This window comes from Triturus cristatus, chromosome 3_2 (genome assembly GCF_964204655.1).
Source record: "Triturus cristatus chromosome 3_2, aTriCri1.1, whole genome shotgun sequence".
Classification (NCBI taxonomy): Eukaryota; Metazoa; Chordata; class Amphibia; order Caudata; family Salamandridae; genus Triturus; species Triturus cristatus.
The window spans coordinates 763,342,851-763,364,071 of record NC_140584.1 but is presented as its reverse complement, the minus strand read 5'-3'; the positions used below and the strand labels follow the sequence as shown (position 1 = coordinate 763,364,071).

The 21,221-nt window shown below is 42.9% G+C and overlaps 1 protein-coding gene across 1 annotated transcript in view; it reads right to left on the bottom strand.

Annotated features, from left to right (window-relative positions):
* Positions 1-21,221, bottom strand: part of PTH2R (parathyroid hormone 2 receptor) — a 1,278,649-nt gene that overhangs the window by 701,815 nt on the left and 555,613 nt on the right. The window contains exon 5 of the mRNA XM_085646864.1: positions 19,525-19,622. Coding sequence (XP_085502990.1) covers positions 19,525-19,622 — 98 coding nt within the window. The remainder of the gene's footprint in view (positions 1-19,524; positions 19,623-21,221) is intronic.

Here is a 21,221-nt window from a genome sequence, read left to right as displayed (position 1 = left end):
CTGTAGGTTGCCCTTTAATGCTGGGGGTACAATTGTACAGGAGATTGTCCAACCACTCCTTCACAAATGGTATAACCTTTATGTGGATAATTCCTTTACAGGAGTAGAGATGTTCAGTGAGCTCTACAATGCTGCCATTTGACCTGCGGGTCAATTTGTTCTTGCTACAAAGGATTCCCGCAGGAGCTTGTTTGTAAGAAGCTCCAGAAATCCCAGAACACTGTGCTGCGTTTGAATGAACTGCTCGCAGTCAAGTTCTCAGTCAAGTTCTCAGATGGCATGATATGTACCTGCTCACTACACTTCATGATGAGATCACTTCCTCCGTCACGGTTTAGAGACAGATGGCCGAAGTGCACATGCCCATCTGTTACAAATGGGTTTTCTGATTGGCTAAGGTATGCATCTAAGCCAGGCAGAACCCACAACTCTAGTCAATGCAAGGGAGTTACACACCGAAGATAACCCCTGCTCACCCCCTTGGTAGCTTTTTAAAAAAAAAAGAATTATTTGTAGCGCCCACAGCTACTCTGAGGAGCGTCCTGGCGCGAGCCTGAGAGGAGGTCGAACTTCAAAAGACATAACTAAAAGAGAAAGGTTTTGAGCTTTTTCTTAAAAGTCACAAGATCTTGAATGCTACGTAGGTCCAGCGGGAGGGAGTTCCATAGCAAAGTAGCTTTCCGAACAATGGAGCTCCCGCCAAGCCTTTGAAGATTGAACCGGGGGTCTGAGCAAGCAGTTGTGAGGAGGAGCGCAACTGTCTCAGCGCAACTGTCTCACCGGGACATAAAAGGAAAACCTCCTCTGTAGATAGGTGGGCCCTTTGAATTTTAATCTTGCCTCCACCGGAAGCCAATGCAAAGAATGCGGATGAGAGCACACAATGTTCCTGCTGGGCAGGCCCAGCAGCAGCCTGGCAGCCGAGTTTTGCACTATCTGAAGTTTGTTCAAAAGATAGCTCGGGATGCCAGCGTATAATGCATTAGAATATTCGAGGCGAGAGAGAATCAGAGCGCGAGCAACAGTTTCCTTAGCAGACTTAGGGAGAAGAGGAAGAAACTTCCTCAATGTTTTCAGGATGCCGAAACAGGTCCCGGACAGCTTCTTGACCTGGATTGAAAAGGTCAGGTTCTACTCAAACCATACCCCCAGATTCCATGCATAGCCTACCTTCGTACTAGGCAGGGGGGAGACTGGGGGCCAAAGTTTCTCTCTAAAGTTTGCCGGGAATTTACCGTACAGAAGGATCCCATATTTCTCCTCGTTACATTTAAGCTGGGCATGAGCAAGCCAATGAAAAACGGAAGATAGACAATATTGAGCAGAGGAGACCGAGTCATCGTCCCTTCCCCAGGTGAATAGGAGCTGGGTGTCGTCAGCATAGGCCATCACCTTATCCCCTAATGTCTCCGCTAAATACGCCAGCCGGGTGACATAGATGTTAAACAGGAGGGGGCTAAGGGATGACCCCTGCGGGACACCAGTGGCCATAGACTGGGAGTCAGAGGCACAAGGTGGAAGCCAGACCTGCTGCGAACGGCCATCAAGGAAAGACCTGATCCTGCCCAAGGCTGACCCCGATATACTAATCTCCGAGAGACGGTCAAGAAGCAAGGAGTGTGGCACCGCATCGAATGCCGTCGAGCAGAGCAGTCAGGCTTATCCCAAAGGCAATGTGTAAAGAATTTGCACAACATTCTCACACAACAGTGACACCCAAGGCACACCACAAAAGAGACTCCACACAAGGTTATATAAAAATATCCTTTGTCTTATTCATAAAGTCATTAGATCGAAATCACATATTACTCTGCCATTAGGAACTTGTCATGACTTCACAGGGATTACATGAATCCCTTTGCCAATTGGGCAATTGTCATAAATGTCACAGTTAGGATAAACAGTAACTACAGGTAGGATTGCACTTAGCATAACACATTATGCATAAATATCAGCAGTGCACTACAGTAAATACTGGTAGAGTACACACATCATAGTAGTATCCTTTCTGGCAATGTAACACCACATATAGTTTATCATCAGGGCAAAAACTGCAAGATATGACAAATTAATCATAAGCATGCCATGAAATATGAGTATCACCAGCATATCCATTACCATGAGTTAGCACAACACAAAGAGCAGCACCAGCGCTCCTACTATACGTTAGGCAGGAATATGAAACAGTTACAGTGAGCCACAACACTAAACCACACCAAGAGCACACCTGTGCTCTTCTTACAGGTGACAAGGTCACCTTGTTCCTCACACATAGGCTCCTGGGCCACCTGCCCGCCCACACCAGGGATTGCTGTAATTCCTGGTTACTACCACGGCCTCCAGGAATCTGGGGCCACCGTTCAGGTTCCACCCCGCAGTATTCCCACACAAGGTTCAGTGCATCCAGAGGTATGCACAAGGGCCTCTACCCGATCTCAGTTCCAAGAAACTAATGCTCCCTGAGCACACCCCCGTGATTACCAGGAGAGGCCGTAGCTGTGGCCGCAGTGGCAATCCGGCTCACCTGTAGCCTGGGTGAGTTGAAGTCTTCCGAACCCCTTGGGGTTGAATAGCACGGTATCGAAAGCTTCACAGAAGCTGCCTATGACAGCACTGGGCAGCTGCCACAATTCAGTGACTCCGTCCCCCTCACTCGGTGAGTGGGAAGCACCAAGGGCTTTCAGACCCCAGCTGGGTCACCCTCAGAGCTGCAGCACTCCTGGGCAATCTCCTTCGGCCTGACTGCTTTCTTGCCACACCTCTCCTCTTCCAGGTGGCTGCTACGGCAATCTGTAGGCTGCGGCGAGGCTCCAGGCACGTTCCAGGTCCCCCAGGGAATGGGGTGGGGCCACACCCTGCCACCGCAGGTTGCCAGGCAATCTTGAAAAGCCAATCTTGTGGCCAAGCGAGAAATGTTGAGGCAGCTCATTCTCATAGCAGTTTCCATATTTGAAATGCAGGCCATGGCAACTGGTATCACCATCAGCCTTCTTTGCCTCACATTGAACACTTTCTCTATGTCACGAGGGCTGCCCTGAAACACAAGCCACGGGGTCAGATTGACCTCAGAACCCCAGTTCTCACCACGTTGGGTGAAAATTAACAATGCTCCACACATGCTTTTTTTTAAAACTGAAGAGAAGTGAATAACACAGAGCTCACCACACGCTGTTACAAATCAGATAGTGTAAGCCACAAAGCCCTGGGTGATCACTGGGGCCTGAGCAGGAAGCAGGCTCAGGCTTGTACATAAAAGCAAAGTCCAGTTGGCAGTTCCCTGGTAGCCCAGCAATCCTCTAGGGCAGCATACAGAACCAGCAGCGTCTGGTTCAAAGTCCACACTGTGTCTTCTAAAAAATCATGGGGTCACAGCCTCTGTACTTATAGTGCCACGGTCTTTGTTCTAGTGGTACTTCAAACACTACATTGAAGTGCACCACATTCCCATTCATATTTACAGCCCAGGGTCCAGACACACTACCACCACTGTGCCTGCCTTCCATTGTGGAAGGCAGGCAGAGCAATATTTAGGTTGAGGTGCTTCTCCTCCCACCACTCCAAATGCAGACCAGGCCTATTCAGGTGCAAGAGAAATTCCTCCCGCTACTCTAAATACAGCCAAGTTCTATTCAGCCTAGCGCTGAGTCACCCAGGAAACATAGGACACACCTCAACTCCCTTTGGGAATAGCTGGAGTAAACGCATATCCCCTCTCTCCTGACAGTCAATACACATCCAGGCAGGGAACAAAGACACATAAGCACACAGAAATGCCCACTTCTAAAAGTGGAATTTCTAACATAGTAATAATAAATCTGCTTTCACCAATACGCAGGATTTATCACTACTATTCCAAACATACCAAACATGGCCATGCTACTCCTCTCAGATCAGAAATTACCACTGAAGCACATATCGGGGAATCCCCAATGCAACCCTATGAGAGGGCAGCCTCACAGCAGTGAGAAATCAAATAGGCTTATTGTCACTACCAGGACATGCCACACAGCTAAGGCATATGTCCTACCTTTTACCTACACAGTACCCTGCCCATTTGGCTAGGTAGGGCCTACCTTAGGGGTGACTTATATGTAGTAAAAGGGGAGTTGTAGAGGTGGCAACCACCTTATAGGGGACGTGATGGTGGCAGTAAAACTGCACATGCAGGCCCTGAAGCGGCAGAGGCCTGAGACAAGTTTGAAAGGCTACTTCGGTAGGTAGTGCAAGCAGTGCAATTTACAGGCTCTGGATATACGGGATACCACTGTACAAGGGACTTACAGGTAAATTAAATATGCCAAGCAGGTGTAGATCAATCTTACCATGTTTACAAGCGAGAGCACATGCACTTTAGCACTGATCAGAAGTGATAAAGAGCCCATAGTCATAAAACCACCAACAACAAGTTGCAACAAATACAGGAGGAAGGCAAAATGTTCGGGGATGGCCAAGTCCAACACCACCTGTAGACTAGATTACAACGAGTACATGGGTGGAGTAGACAAAAACGACCAGGTTCTTCAGCCACACAATGCGAGTTGTAAAACTAGCACTTGGTATAAGAAAATGTTTACCCACCTGATCCAGGTGGCCACATACAATGCATATATCGTTTATCATCAGACCACCACTGGAAGACTCATGTCTTTCCTTGACTTTCAGTTGTCTGTGATTGAAAGTCTCACTGCTATAGAAGCAGCAGCCTCCACTTTATGTGTTCTGGAGGATGTGGCAAAATTACTGCAACACCCAAAAAGGAGCGACCATGTAGTAGTTGTAAAGTGTACTCAAACAGGGAAAGAGGCAGAGGAGTCATGTTTACTGTCCCCAGTGCCCATCTGAGCCTCCCTTGTGTTTTCCTACTTGCTTTATGTTGTCTCATACTAAAGCAATTGTTAGAAATGGGGGCCTCCAGGTGTCAGAGGTAGGTACCTTTGTCCAAATAGGGACCCTTGATTCTAGTCAGGGTAAGGGGGATACACACTCTAGATAACCCCTGCTCACCTCCTTGGTAGCTTAGCATGAGCAGACAGGCTTATCCCAAATGCAATGTTTAAAGTATTTGTACTCAGAACACACAGTAATAAAGTGATAACACCACAAATGGACCCCACACCAGCTTAGAAAAATAAAGTATCTTTAGCTAAACTTAATAAGAACAAAATGAAAAAAATCCAACATAAAGAATTAAGAAATATGACTTTGAAAAGGTTTTAGCAACTGAGTCCATGTAAATCTATGAATGCGTGATTTCTTGAAATGTACCTTACGTTGCGACAAAATCTCCAAGCCATACAGCCGCAGCGACGAAAAGCGTTGAAAAACAAAGAGATGCGTCGATTCCTGAGACCCTCGTGGATGTGATGCAACAGTTCCACTGGACACAGGGGAGCAGTGCGTCAGATGCGGTCTGTAGGGGGAAGCGATGTGTTGATTCTGAGATGACTCTGATCTGTGGGTGATGCGTCGGGGAAAACTTGCCGCACAGGGACGATGCGTAGAAATTCAGGATGCATCGGCGAACGATGAGGTGGCGTCGAGCAGCGCTGTGTCGATTTCTTCAGCCATGATCCCTCGATGCGTCTATTCTTGCAGTGGCGACAGGCGCTGCATCAGTTTTGGCAGCAGTGCGGGAGATTCTTCTCGCACCACGACGTTTCGTATGTGAAACTGTCGCAAGAAGAGCGGTGCGTCAATTTTCTTGTTGCGTTGCTTTCCGGCTCCCAACAGCAGAAACAACCTCCAAAGGCCTCATACAGTCACACACACTTCTTGGCAGGTCAGAACTCCCAGCAAGGAAGTTCAGTGGAGCGGGAGGTGAAGTCTTTGTGTTCCTGAGACTTCGAAACAGGAGGCAAGCTCTACTCAAGCCCTTGAAGACTTTCCTATAGAAGGAGACACAGCACAGAGTAAAGTCCTTCTATTTCCTTGGCAGAAACAGCAACTGCAGGGCAACCCCAGGCACACAGCAAGGGCAGTACTTCTCCTCAGTTTCTCCAGCTTTTCTCCTTGGCAAAGGTTCCTCTTGATTCAAGAAGTAGTCTAAATTTCAGGGGTTTTAGGTCTAATACTTATACCCCAAAATGTCTTTGTTCTCTTTGTGCAGAGAAGCCCTGTCCTCAGTCAAAACCAGATCTGTCCTCTCTGGTGCAGCTTCCTGGCAGGAGGTGGAGACAGCATTGTGGAAAGCAGAGTAGACCCATTCAGATGAAAGGAAATCACCTCCTCCTACTCTAAATGCAGCCCAGGTTTATTAAGCCTAGCCCTGATTCATCAGACTCGCTGGAGCCACTTCTCCCCCCAGCCCCTGACACTCCAAACCCAGACAGTCAATCCACATCCTAGCAGAGGCACACTGGATGGCTAAACAATAAAATACCTACTTTCTAAAAGAGGTATTTTGAAACGCAGAATGTAAAAATCACCCTCACTAAAAGATGTATTTTAACATTCTGAATCCAGACATACTAAACTTTATTTTCCTACCTTGTTGCGAGGGGCAGTTCTGTGTATAAAATGATATAAACAAGATCCGCGTTCTGTCCTATGGGAAGAGGTAGCCTTGCAATAGTGAAAAACTAAATTCACTATCAGGACATGCCACACACATCAGGGCATGTCCTACCTTTCACATACACTGCACCCTGCCCACAGGGGTACCTTGGGCCTACCTTAGGAGGGAATGACATGTAAGAAAAGGGATGGCTAAGGCCTGGCATGTGGGTGCACTTGCCAGGTCGACTTGGCAGTTAACAACTGCACACAGACACTGCAGTGGCAGGTCTGAGTTACAGTTTCAGAAGGACATATGTGGGTGGCACAATCAGATATGCCAATCAGGTAGAACCAATCATAATAACAATTTACACAGGTAGCACTTGCACTTTGACACTGATCAGCAGTGACAAAGTGCCCAAAGCATCTAAGCCAGCAACAACGAAATCCAGCACAGCATCAAAAATACAGGAGATAGAGGCAAATATCTCAGGGGAAAACACGCCAAAGATGGCAAGTCTAACAGCAATGTACTGGGAAATTGACTGAGGTGGAGCTGCCATTAGGTAAACCTTTCAATTTCTATGAAAGAATACCTACTGTCTGTGGGCCACTACTTTGCTAGGCAAGCAGTCTCAGAATTTTAGTTCCTCTACTTCAGGAAATCATGGACTTCTCAACACCTTTATCTGCTCTCAGAATGTGGTAGGTGTTCTGTTTGCCAATTGACAAGTGCATTATGGTCCCCACATTGCACGTAATTGTGAACAGAACATGCACCTTGTTGTCACGGAGTACCCTGTCTGGCAAAAACTTAAAGGCTTGACTTGATTTTTAAATGCTTGTTAGTGAACTAATGTATACTACACAAGGACCACCCTGATTGCCATCAAGAACCAGATTAAGCATATTATGTCAAACATATTTCCAATGGAACTTATTCACCAACATTTCTATTTGTTTTGAAAGTGTGCAAACTCAATTAGAAACTTGTATCATAACCATGTTATTGAAAAGGGGTACAGGACACAATATCTTGTATGATGATTGTTTTCCCATTTTTAGTATAAGATGTTATGTTATATTAACTAAAGCTTATATAGAGTGTAATCACCTGCAGGTCTCTTAGCGCTTGGAGAGAAAACTCAGATACCCTCTACCATCCCCAATGAGCACTAAACGGATGTGTTACACCGTGTGCAGAGCCTCCCTAAACAGAAGGGTTTTGAGGTGTTTCCTGAAGGGGAGAAGGGCAGGTTCCTTACGGAGGTTCACAGGCAGTTCATTCCAGAGTTGGGGAATTAGGACAGAGAAGGCTCTGCCATCTTTAGATGCAGTTTTGACCCGAGAGTGAAACAGAAAACCTGCCTCGGACGAGGGAAGTGTGCGTCCCGGTGCATTATTCACCAGGAATGGCTTTGCGGCATACTCTGACAACACCCAAATTGCATTCAGAAACTGGAAGTAGTTGGATTTAGCACAGTGAGTGTGCTAAAGGCACATGGAAGACATGTCTTCCTGAGCCTCATGTGGCTGTAATGGGTGCCATTAGTGAAGGTACACTAAACTTGCATTTGGTAATGTTCAGAAAGAAGAAGGCAGATACTGAGCAGGCGGAAAACCGTAGTCAAACTCATTACATCCTGTGACTTATGAATGTGATGGGCCTTTGCATGGCAGCGGTATGTTGATGTGAGTGAAATTGATTTGTTTCATTGGGACCATGGACGGCGGTATGAAACTCTTGTTTGTGGTGCGTGAATGGCGCGTGAATGGACCATAACGCTGTTGGTGCAGTAAAGTGGCGTTATGGCTCACCTTCAGAAGGCTTGGTTTCAATATTTAGATATTTGTGCTTTGTATCCTGCATTTCTAGAGGTGCTAAAACCAACCAGTGTAAGTGGTGGATTAACTTTAACAAATTAGTAACAGATTTACATTTGTGGCGGTAAAATGGCATTTAGTAAGAACCTTTTTTTTGTTATTATGGGTAGCTGGGGAAAACTAATTTTCCCCACATTTAAGAGATGGAAAATTCAAGAATCTGTGGGGATCAACAAACTTCTATCCACCCAGCATTCTCCCAAGTCTCCCAATAAAAATGGTACCTTACTTGTGAGGGTGGCCTAAGTGTGTGTGACAGGGAAGGTCCCACAACTTATTGTGGAGACATCCAAATGATCTATCGCAAAACCACCTGTTTTTACAAGAGGATTACCTGTATTTTGGGTTTGGGCTCAGCAGCAATCTAGGGAAACCTACCAAGCCCAGATATTTCTGAATACTAAACACCCGGGAGAGTCCAGGGAGATGTGGCTTGTGTGGATTCCCCAGTAGTTTCTTACCCAGGATTGCCTGCAAACCTCGAATTTAGCTACAAAAAATTCAATTTTCTACACATTTAAATGATAGAAAGTTCCAGAATCGGCAGGGTGTCGCAATCTTCCATCTACCCAGCAATCCCACAAGTCTCCAGATAAAAATGTTACCTCTCTTTAGTGGGTAGGCCTAGTGCCCATGACAGGGAAGGTCCCAAAACGTACTGTGGAAATTATTGATCACAAAAATACCTGCTATTGCAAGGGTGTCACCTGTGTTTTTAGTCAATGGAGCTGTGGCTTGCGTAGATCGCCCAAAGTTAATCTACTCCTAATCCTCTGCAAACCTCAAATCTAGCTTAAAAATAATCACATTTTCCTCACATTTCTGTGTAGGAAAGTGGTGGGATCACTGGGTTGACAAAATTACCAACCACCCAGTGTTCTCAAAAGTATCCCGATAAAAATGCTACCTGACTTGTGTGGGTAAGACAAGTACCCGTGACAGGGAAGGGACCAAAATGTACTGTGGAGACATTGACATTATCTACCAAAAAACAACCCGGTCTTACAAAGAGGGAACCTGCGTTTGTGGTCCCGGGCTCAGCGGTCATCTAGGAAAACCTACTAAACTCAGACATTTCTGAAAACTAGACACCCGGGAGAATCCAGGGAGGTGTGGCTACTCAGAATCCCCTGCAAATTTTCTACCACCCCGAGTTCCCCTCGGTCTCCAGAGTAAAATGTTACCTCACTTGTGTGGGTGGGCCAAGTGCCTGTTATAGGGAAGCGCCAAAAATGTGTAGAGATTGAGGGGATATCACAGCGAATTGATAAGCACAATTATTTTTTATACGTTTTTCGGCTGACTCTGCTTTGGGCACCCACATAAGTGAGGTATCATTTTACACACAGAAATGTGAGGAAAATGTGATTTGTTTAGCTAAATTTGAGGCTTGCAGGGGATCCTGGGTAACAAAACCTGGTGAGAACCACACAAGTTGCCTCATCCTAGATTCCTCTGGGTGTCTAGATTTTAAAAATGTACAGGTTTGCTAGGTTTCCCTAGGTGTCGGCTGAGCTTGGGTCCAAAATCCACAGCTAGGCACCTTGCAAAAAAAGGGTCTATTTTTACTGGATAAATGTGGTGTGTCCATGTTGCGCTTTGGCCCATTTTCTGTCACTGGTACAAGGCCTACCCACACTAGTGAGGTACCATTTTTATCGGGAGACTTAGGGGAACACAGAGTAGTAGAACAAGTGTTACTACCAATTGACTTACTATACTTTTCTGCCTTCGAAATGTAAGACAGAGTGTAAAAAAGAAGTCATTTTGAAAAATGCCATCTAATTTACATGCTAGTATGGGTCCCCATAAATGTGGAAATGTACAAATAACCACTGCTTTTAAACTCTATATGTTGTTCCTATTTCGGAAATGCAGAGTTTTCTTTGATACCAATTTTTCACTCTATATTTTACCAAATGAATTGCTGTATGCAATGAAAAACCAATGCAAGGTGAAGCTCAATATTGGCTCTGGGCACCTCAGGTCTTTAGTGAACCTACAAATCCTATATATCCACGCAATCATAAGGGTCCAGCGGATGTACCGATATATTGCTTTTAAAAATCTGCCATACTTAGAAGAAGTTACCGATGAAAATGCAGGCACAAATGGCTGTTTTTTCAACTCAATTTTAATATTTTATTTGAACTGTTACTTTCTATAGAACAACCTTGAAGGATCTACACAAATGACCTCTTTCTGAATTTAGAATTTTGTTTACTTTTCAGAAATGTATAGCTTTCTGGGTTCCATTATTGGTTTCACACCCATTTCTACCATTAACTGGAAGGAAGTTGACAGCACCAAAAATAGGAAACAATAGGCTGTTTCACTAAAATGGCAAAACTGTGTAGAAAATGTAAGTTTTTTGACAAATGACTGCCTGTTCTTCTTCAGCAATTTTCCCAATTTTTCCCCAAAAATTGCTGTATTTTGGCTAATTTCTCGGTGCACTCCAGGTGAATCCACAAACCCTGTGTACCTTTAGAATCCCAAGGATGTTGAAAAAAAGGGTGCAAATTTGGCGAGGATACATCATGTAGAAAAAAAGAGTATTTAAGCTCTAAGAACAAAATAACCTAAACAGCCAAAAAATGGCTCAGCACTGGGGGTGAAAAGGCCCAGCAGTTAAGGGGTTATATCTCTGGGTACATTTTCGTTTCTAGCTATAGTACTTTTCTAACCCTTGTTTCATGTTCATGCATCATTTGATATATTCATTTTTACCCCAATGCTGGTTAGCTAGTATCTTCGTATATAGGAGATGAATTCAGGAATGAGATGGCAGAAGAGAATATTCAAATGTGACTGGTCATGCATTCTGCAAAGTGCAACACCATGCTCAGGAATGCAGACAGTTTTCAAACCAACTGCCTGTGCGGCAAAGTTCACACTTATTGCTTGCATAACCAGAGTGTGGCAAATGGCATGTTTACACGTCAAGTGGGAAGGGTATGCATAAAATGTGTGTATCATCACCTTCCTGACACTGGAGCAATATAACATTCAAAACAAGGGCAATGTCAGCCTTCCCAATTGCTGCACCGGTAGGCATTATTTCAGCTTCCACAGATCCCAGCACTTTATTTTTTTTTGGTGGGGGGGTGTAGTTCCCATAGCTCTCCGAGAGACACATAGTAACTAAAATGAATAAATGTATATTTGGTCCTAACTGTGTTGGGTAGGGATGTGATACCTGTGATGCTTTGGGTTTCTTTTTATATGTGGGCTTTCTTGTGTTGGAAGCAAACCTGTAGGCTGTATTAATTTGTCCAGTTACTCTGACAATTCCATACAATGTGATAGAAATTAGCATTGTCTAACACACAGCTAGGGCAATGGCTAGGGACTCTTTCAAAAATTACGTTGAAATGTTGCCAATAAGTCAAAAAAATGTGCCCGGTCGAATTAATATTGCTAGTAGAATGCCCTTTGGCACAAAAACATACATGTACTTGGATTAGCCATTTCAGAACACGCTTGCTGCAAACCCCTTCGCTGCACCCCAGCTACTGTCTATATAGGACTTGTCTATGTCATTTACCCAGCAGCTTCGACCATCATCCAACTGTACATCCGTTGTCTTACTTATGACCAAGGATAACTGGATAATATCCCAACACCCCAAGACCAATGCAAGCAAATGTTGTTGCTCTTTATTTCTGAGAGTTTGACAGGTTTGTCATGTTCAAACCGCCATGCTTTATCAGTTATCAGTTGGCTGACTGGTAAGTTATAGTTCAGTATTAAATCATCAAACAGGATAGGTTTCCCATCCGCAATCAAATTGCCTTCCCTGTGGGTACTTGCTCTCTGCCCCAATTTACCAGCCACTTCTAAGCCTAGAAAAAACAAGGACTGGCCTAGTTTTTAAGTCATTTCCACGCACCCCTTATGTTCTTGGTCCTCCAATCACATGCTAGGCCAACCAATGCAGGGAGTAGTTGTGCCGTGGTCACCGTGCCTCAAATGGCTCTCGGCAGTGTAATCAGCTCCAATGTCATTTAAAAAACATCTTTCTGATTTCACTGATGTTGCAGTTCTAAGTAGTAATTTTCAAAATTGGGATTCTGTTCCCCCCTTAAGTGGCTTACAACATACATTTAGTGAGGGCTTTTTTTCTATTCATTCCCAATATCAGCAGTGTAATCAAAGTTTTCAGTTCTCTGAACGACTATGAAGGCAAAAGCACTTGAGCATTGTAAGAAAAGAAGTGTCCTTAAAGCATCATCATTTTTGTCAGAGCCACCACTCCGGTAACAAGATTGTAAGTTGCCACCAGAATGAGATCAAACCATTTAGGGCCATATTATCAAGGAAGGGCAATAACATTATCGCCGCTTTAGCGGCAGGATACTGCCGCTAAAGCAGCGATAATGGGCTTGATAATATGCCCTTGTGAATTCCCATAGAAGCCCAGTTCCTGGTGTGAACCTGGGTTTCAATGGGAATTCACAAAGTCATATTATCAATCCCATTATCGCCGCTTTAGCGGCAGTTTCCTGCCTCTAAAGCGGCGATAATGTTATCGCCCTTCCTTGATAATATGGCCCATAGTTCAGTGACAACACTCATATGGTTGCACCCAAAAGGATCTACCACTGTGTGATATGAATTGACTCATCAAAATTTAAAGGTATCTTGTCGACTGATGTCTTGAACCATGTGATAAATTATGTGACTGGTCAGAAGTAAGCTGCAAAGGAAATGCACAAGATTTGATTTGCTCAATCTAGTCATAGATCAGAAACCAGCCAAACCTTTGAAACAACTCCATAGTCAGAGCTAAATCCTGTTCAGGATTGCTCGGATGCAGGAGTATATCATTTGCACGTAGCAAAAAGCTTTTTTGTGTGTGCTGCATCAGAATTCACTGATTATTTATGGTGCTTCTTACACGTCAAGGTAGCAGCTACACTTCCAGAGCATAGAGTCATAGTGAGAGAGGACAGACCTGCCATTTGCATCTATATCCTGAAATATGAAATCACATTGCCTGGTCAGACTTTCATCGTAGGTTGGATATATAACAGTTTAATACACTGTAAAAAGTGCTCTCCAAAATTCATGTGCTCCACAGTCACATGTATACGATCCCACACCAGCATGTCACACTCCATCCTGATGTATATCAGTGTCACACGGGGCACTGTTGCATGTTCCAGAAGGCAACTCATTATTTCACCATTTTAGTAAACAATTACTTTCGGTAGTCTGGTTGCAAGCACTTAAATAAAATGTTATAACCAGTATTGAGCACATAAAATATGGTTATACGAAGTCCTCTGTAAGGCATTACAATCAGGTTGTGTAATCACTTCTGTCCATACCTCTGTTGTGGATGGCAATAAGGCAACAACTTCCTTTTTACATTGCACAGGTCCAGCAATCGTCGGACTAACAAGCCCTCATATGTTGATTAAAATTCTATGGGCAGACCATCTGTATGTGGAGTCCTCCCAATGATTAAAGACAGGACTCCTCCTCTACAATTTGCAGATAAATAAAACTAATTTAAAGTACAACAACACTTGAAAGCCAGAGTTTATTTAATGCATCTTTAATCTACATATACTACCTTCCTTTATGCATTTATATACCTTCCATGTACTCATGGAACTATATCTTTATTACTTTTGCATCTATATATTTATTACTTTTACATATTTATTACTTTTCTTCTAACTCAGCATATCCAATGCACTACCCTACTTTCACCCTGTACCCCTCTCAATATATCCTCTACCTCAACTCTCTGACTCATCTCAAACCTCTTTCTACCAGTCTTTCCAATGCACTAACCTATTTCTCACCCTATACCTCTATCAATATATCCATTACCTCCACTCTCTCATTCATCACAAACCCTATACCACTAATATGATTCCCAAAATAACCCTTTCAAGGCTCTTCCCTACTCCACCCCTCCTTGCATCATCTCAAACCTCTTTTTTACTAATCCAATCCCCCTAAACCAGCATTTCTAAACCCTCCCTCTGCCTCTTCCCCCTCCAACTCCCTTTTACTCATCCCCCTCCACCTTCCTTTTTGCTCATCCCAAACCTCCTCCTACTGCTATGAGCTCCAAAACAATCCTTTTTAATCCAAATAACAGACTAACATGTCCACCACTCAAAATAATTTCATATTTCACTATACTAATTCACCACTAACCCTTTATGGGTTCCGAATTAGCGTGCTAGTCACCAACAAAAACACTTCAACACCTCATCAGGGGTAGCAAGCGCTATACAATTACAAACCTTTCAACCTCTTTGATCCTTTTGCTCTCCTTCTCAATCCAAATAACTGACTAACATATCCACCACTCAAATTACTTTTATAATTCACCACTAACACTGTTTGGGTTCAAAAGTTAGCGTGCTCCCCGCCAAAAAAAAGCACTTCAACCTCCCCATCAGGGCTAGCAAGTGCTATATAAATGCAACTCCTTTTCCCTTCTCTATCCCTCCACTATCCATCCCAATCCAAATAACTGACTAACATATCCACCACCCAAATTCCTTTCCTATTTTCGCTATATTAATTCACCACTAATCCTTTCTGGGTTCCGAAGTAGCGTGCTTCTCGCTGAAAAAGCGCTTCAACACCCTCCATGTCGCTAATATAAATGAAAGATGCCTTGCAATCTTAACAGTTCAATTTTGAGGAAAACAATCTTATTGGTGGGATCAGACCTTGATTCAACACGTCTCTGGAAAATTAGGATGATTCAGTGTTCTTCCTAAAATACAGTCCAGACCTACTCCTATGGCTTTTTTCCCCAGTACCAACAGACTCATTAATCAACAACTCACAGAGTAACTAACATTAAAAAAAAAAACTATTTTCTGTAAAAAATAAAGAAACAAAAAAATTGATAAAACATTGCCTAAATATACAGAGTGCATTCCATTTTAGTAAAGTCCAAGAATGAACGTAGCGGCTGGTCATGTTTTATTCTTTTTGTCTTCTTCGGCCTACTGTGCCAATATACTAACCACTGACGTTCATGATAGCCTGAGGCTCAGTAAACCCCACTGGTTGCTTAGCAAGCATGAACATATGGCCTATGACTCCATTTGGTACAAAGTTGCCAGCTCTACAGACATTGGCAACAACAGTCATTCAATCACTTGCTCCTTCTTCATAGTCTTTCAGTACTTTCCAATCCAGACTTTGAGACGGTGTTTGTTCTTGCATCTCGTATGCATCCTCTTTTGCATCTGCCATTCACTCTAACCCCTCTGCTTTATCTTTTACTGCCTGATTTGAAGCTGGCTTCTTGTTCTAACTACAGAGCTTTCAAAATTTTAGCTCACACCATTGAGAGCAATGTTTCTGTGTGTCAATCTGCGGTCCTTAATTTTCTGATGCCTAATAGCAGGCCTCCTTTGTTCAATTAAAAAAGTGCATGTTGCCATCTGCATTCAAATTCATGTTTTTTTAGGACTAGTAATATATTTGACACCCAGGGTTCAGTTTTTTTCCCCTCACAATCAGACATTCTGATCATATGCACCATAAGTATGTAGTTTCGCAAGATGTGCACAAGTAGGCAATATGTCTTTCTTTTAAATTATGTAGTCAAGGTCACTATTATTCTTGAGCTTAGTTATAAAGAGTAGAGGGCTGGCTCTTAGTGGTGCTGGAGACACCAGTGTCCTTCGGGGGCTTTAAGGGAAAGGAACTTGGACAAGTCCTTGGGGACTTCTAACCTGGCAGGCCATTACACCAGAATTAATTCCAAAGACAGCTTCTGACTTCCCACAGTGAGGAAGTTCATACGCCTTAGCCGTCCTTCAGTGTCCTTGGCTCTTTATTGAAGAAAGGGAATTCTCTCTTCTAAAATTTCACTTTGACTGTGGAGTTCTGTAATACGGGATCCAGAGAAGCCATTTTATTTTCAGTGACTGCCACTCTGTTTCCCAATTTATGGTGATCAGCTCTAAGGAGACTGGCTTCAATTGCAACAGTGTCTATTTTATTTTGCATTGTCACCCTTGGTTTGTCCTAAACAGTCTAACGTGTTGGTAGTTTGACTCTTGAGCTACTCTACCTTGATCTCCTATTTGGTCAACTTTGGATGAAGAATCAGTGCATGCCTGGGAAGTCATTATGGCATGTAGAGTGGTGTTAGACCACATTGCCCATGTCTGCAGCTATCTTGCTGCATGATATTGAAACCCTGAACTGTATATCTTCTACCAATGCCAGCTTCGGTCATTACCCGGGGCACACAATGAATGATGTGTTGCCCATAGATCAGAGCTGCTAGACCAAGCATCTTTAGGGTGGTCTTCCCTAGGGCTTTATGCCTTATGCCACCATGTTTTGCTGATTATTTTTGTTGGCCTTAGGACGCTGAGCACTTTACCACTGCTAACCAGTGTTAAAGTGGATGTGCTTCTCCCCTGAACATGATGACATTGGTGTGTACCTGACAAGTGTACTAGGAAGTCTCTTGTGGAGTGGTATACTACATACTCATGGCCTGTACCTCAAATGTTACTAGTGTGATGTAGCACCCAAAAAAGAAGCCTGCAAACCCATCTCAGGCCTGCCACTGCAGTGCCTATGAGTGCAGTTTACTGCCACATCGACTTGGCATTTAAAACTACTTGCCAAGCCTGAATCACTCCCTTTAATACATGCAAGTCACTTCTAAGATAGGCCCTAAGTAACCCTAAAGGCAGGGCAATATGTAAGTAAAAGGTAGGACATGTACATGCATGTTTTGCATGTTCTCGTAATGACAAACAGCCTATTTCATTTTTCACTACGGTGAGACCTACCCCTTTCATATGCCAGCATTGGGAATTCCTTAATTCACTTTTAAGCTGTAATTCCTAATCAGAGAGGAGTACCTTTTTCATGTTTCATGTGTTTGGAATGGTAATGATAAATCCTCCTTACTGCTGAAGTTGGATTTACCATTACTGATTTAGAAATGCCACTTTTAGAAAGTGGACATTTCTCTGTATCTACTACTCTTTGTGTCTGATAGCATGCCGCCAATACAAGTCTGGATTGGGTGACAGATACACTTCCCTCTAGACAGCCACAAAAATAAAAAGGTGAGACTCATCTGCATTCTGAGGTCTCATCTGCATTCTGATGGGACTTTCTTGGCAGGGAGCAATGGGAGGGGCTGACACTTCAATAGGCAGTGTCCTGTCTACACACAAAGCACAGATTCATCCCCCACATGTAGCCTGACAGTAAGTACTGGATTGAAAGTGATCCTACATCAAATGCACTATTGGGTATATGTACTAGCCCTCTGATCCCCCTGAAATCAGACACTCCAGGAACTCCGCCTAGGAATAAATAATACATGTACTAATGTACTGTATCACGTATAAAAGTACAGTATACTATAGTTGATTCCTTCATTTGAGATTTTGTTTATGGGATTATATGTAAGTTGTAGAACTAATATGCATTTAAAGAAACTGTTAAGTTAGCTTACAGTTGAGACATTTGATATTAAAGTGAAAGCTATTTTCTGCCAGGTTTCACTCCTGCAGGTGCAGGCCAAAGGCATTCATTAGTTAGTAAGAAGCTCATTGCATTTCTGAGATAGTGAGGCAAAGAAGAACTGGCAAGGTCAAATAATTTTAATGAAGAACAAAGGGAGTGTTACCAGTTGGATGCTTTGAAACTGGAGACTGGAATATGGGAGGAGTGTTCAACTTTATTTCTCAGAATGAAAAAGTACTGTAATGAGGTTACATTTTTCAATATGTCTTTGTGCATTTCAATTAGTAAACCCTCCTTGGGGTCAGTCAGATTCCCTTTATACGTAGAGAGGTACAGACCTCTGTTGAGATGTCTGATTGGGTGGCATTATGTTATGCATTATTCCATACCTATAGAACTTCTATAGAGGTTCTGATGTTGACACCTTTTTTGCTTCCCTGATTTAATAGGGGTTTCCCTATCCTTAGTTTAGGGTAGGGTTTGGTAGATTTTGCAAATCTTTTCCATGTATGGGGAGAAGGATCGAAACCATTCATCTGCTCATCAAATCTGTTTCCTTCTATTTTGCATTGCAGCAAACAGAAATTTGTATATGCTCCTTGATGTTGAGGCCCAATATTGTAAGGCACTTTAGTGCTTTGAGTTTGTAATAAACCTTTTAACTTCAAGTTACTGACTCAGACTTTTATAGTGTGGTCTTAATGATCACACTGTACTTTACCAGAGTAAATTTTAAGAAATAGCCCAGAATGGCTCTGCTGTGCTAAACGACAGACCAGTATTCAAGTACGGACCAATTCTCTCATATAATTATGGTAGTAGGACTGCCTTCATAGTAACAGTAAGAAGAAGCATATGTGCCTATGTCCATGATGAGGAGCAGAATGATGATGAATCATGCCCAACTGTGCATAGGGATTAGCACCCTAATGAAGACTGAAAAAAGATAATACAAAATTAAATATTTTCAGAGAAAAAATAAAATTCCTCACTTCTTAGGCTGGATTTGTAGATCTCTTTTGTGTAAAATTAAATGTATATTTCAGAAGCTAATCCATATCACCTTGGTAAATATAAATTGTCGTCACTCCACTGGAATGTCTGCCATAGTGGTCAGAGAAATAAGTCAATATATTCTATAACGGCCAAGTTATATGTGGCTCATTTATTTGATATATCAATTGTAATTCATTTCATTCGAAGGTTTGGTCAATAAACCACAGTGCAAACGTGGTAATTTAATGTATCTATCTTAAATAATTCCATTTCATGCATAGGAGATTTACTGAAAATATGAAACAAAAATTGCATAGTAACTATTATCTTCTAATGCATTTTAAAAGCTTTTCAACAAGTGTAATTGTAAAACAAAGTCCCTTTAAAGTGCACTTTTCTACTGCAGATTCGACTGTCCCTACAGACCAACTAAAAAATAAGAGGTAGAATGATGCAGCAAGAAAAAAGTACTTTCTTTGGAAACCATGAATTGCATAAATTACCTTTTCATTATAGCCAGTAGATTACAATCTCCCCTCAGAGACTGAGCATGACTCATACTTCACATTATCAGTGACTATTAATGGAAGATGGGCAATAAAATGATAGCATGAGGATTGAAGATGAGAATAGAATAAACATAGTTATTGTCCAAGTGTTTACCTGAAATAGCCAATGATGAAAATAGCCACTGCCAGGGAACAGAAGGAAATGGAGTACCCCACAGTGTACATGATAGAGAGACGTTCAAAGAATTCCCTCTGAAAGGAAATAACAACAACTGAAATGAAGAGCATGATAAGCTCCAATAGCTTTCATCTCCCTTTTCTCCACTCGTCATTCATTTCCATAGCGTTTCAGTCTTTGAACTAGCATCAGTAATAATTTATTGATTACATTTGTAGGAAAAACCTGCATGCAGCAAACAAATAAAAAACAATTCACATTGTATGTAGCTGTGCAGCTACTACCACCAAACAGCTAGGCAGCAGCAACTGTTGTGTATGTGCAAATGTTAATTTGTAAAACACAGTAGTTTCCTTAAGAACTTATTAATAGCTGTAACTTTTGAAAGGAGGGCCATGTTAATAGGACACAACAAGACACAATATTCAAAATAGAACACTACACTACAACAAAACATGGCAAATAATAATTCAACATAAAAACATATCAGCACCAAAAACAACAGAAAAGAACACATCCCTGCTGAAATGCAATATAACAAATATACACAAACATTGTCACACATTACTACTTCCAGAGACCTTCTTTCATAATATGGTTTTGAAACGTGTTTGCACAAACACTGCCTTAACTTATGAGCAAGAACATGAAATAGTGGCAGACAACAATCTTTTCTAAACTAGCACTAGGTCATTAAAGTTTCTGTACGTAGCAACCAATTCTCACAGCATATAAACTTGTTTTATGAGTCACAAAAAACTTTGGTACTCCCATTTCCACATGCTTTATGAATCTTGCAAATCCACTTTTGATTTCCTCAGTGTTGAACTGATTGAAAGTAAGACATTTAGATGAGTGAACAATTTTCCTTCACTGAGAAGCACATTTTCGAGTTCCCCAGTGTGGTATATTGATGATCAGCCCTTCCGAGGAAGAAGGAGAGAGACTGGGGCTGGTGAACTACTCTTTATTGCTCAAAAAGATTATTGGGCATAGGGGAAGCCGGTGTCCCCGTTGCTGTGCCGCAGTCCGACTCCGGCTCCGCGTCACGTCCTTCCTCCATGCCTTGCGGCGGGTCACGTGACGCGGGAGGCTAGACTGCGACACTACACATCTTCCCCCTTAACAATGGCAGACAAACTGTAACTGTGGCCAAAGCGATACCAAAGGGGATGATGGACGGAGCGTTTGAGCAAATCAAACACTCACCCCCAGTCAACTGATCTGGGTTTAATCCATCATCATTCTTTAGCTCACTCCTCCACACCAGCTCAGACATGGCCATATGCAAATTAGTCTGACCCTGTGCCTCATGGGAACAGTCCAGCCGGAACTGCCAAGCCATATCTTCCCTGGACCGGAAATAAGCATCCTGGGACCGGTTTCGGGTTCATAACCCTCATCAGCCAGGCTATCTTGAATTCAGTGCCAAAGTGAGCAAGGGACCCACGTCTGGGCATACCCTGCCAACTTAGGGCGAACAAAGCCATACCAAAGGGGATGATGGACAAAGCGTTTGAGCAAATCAAACACTCATCCCCAGTCAACTAATCTGGGATTAATCCATCATTATTCTTTAGCTCACTCCACCACCCCAGTTCAGACATGGCCATATGCAAATCAGTCTGACCCTGTGCCTCATGGGAACAGTCCAGCCCGAACTTCCAAGCCAT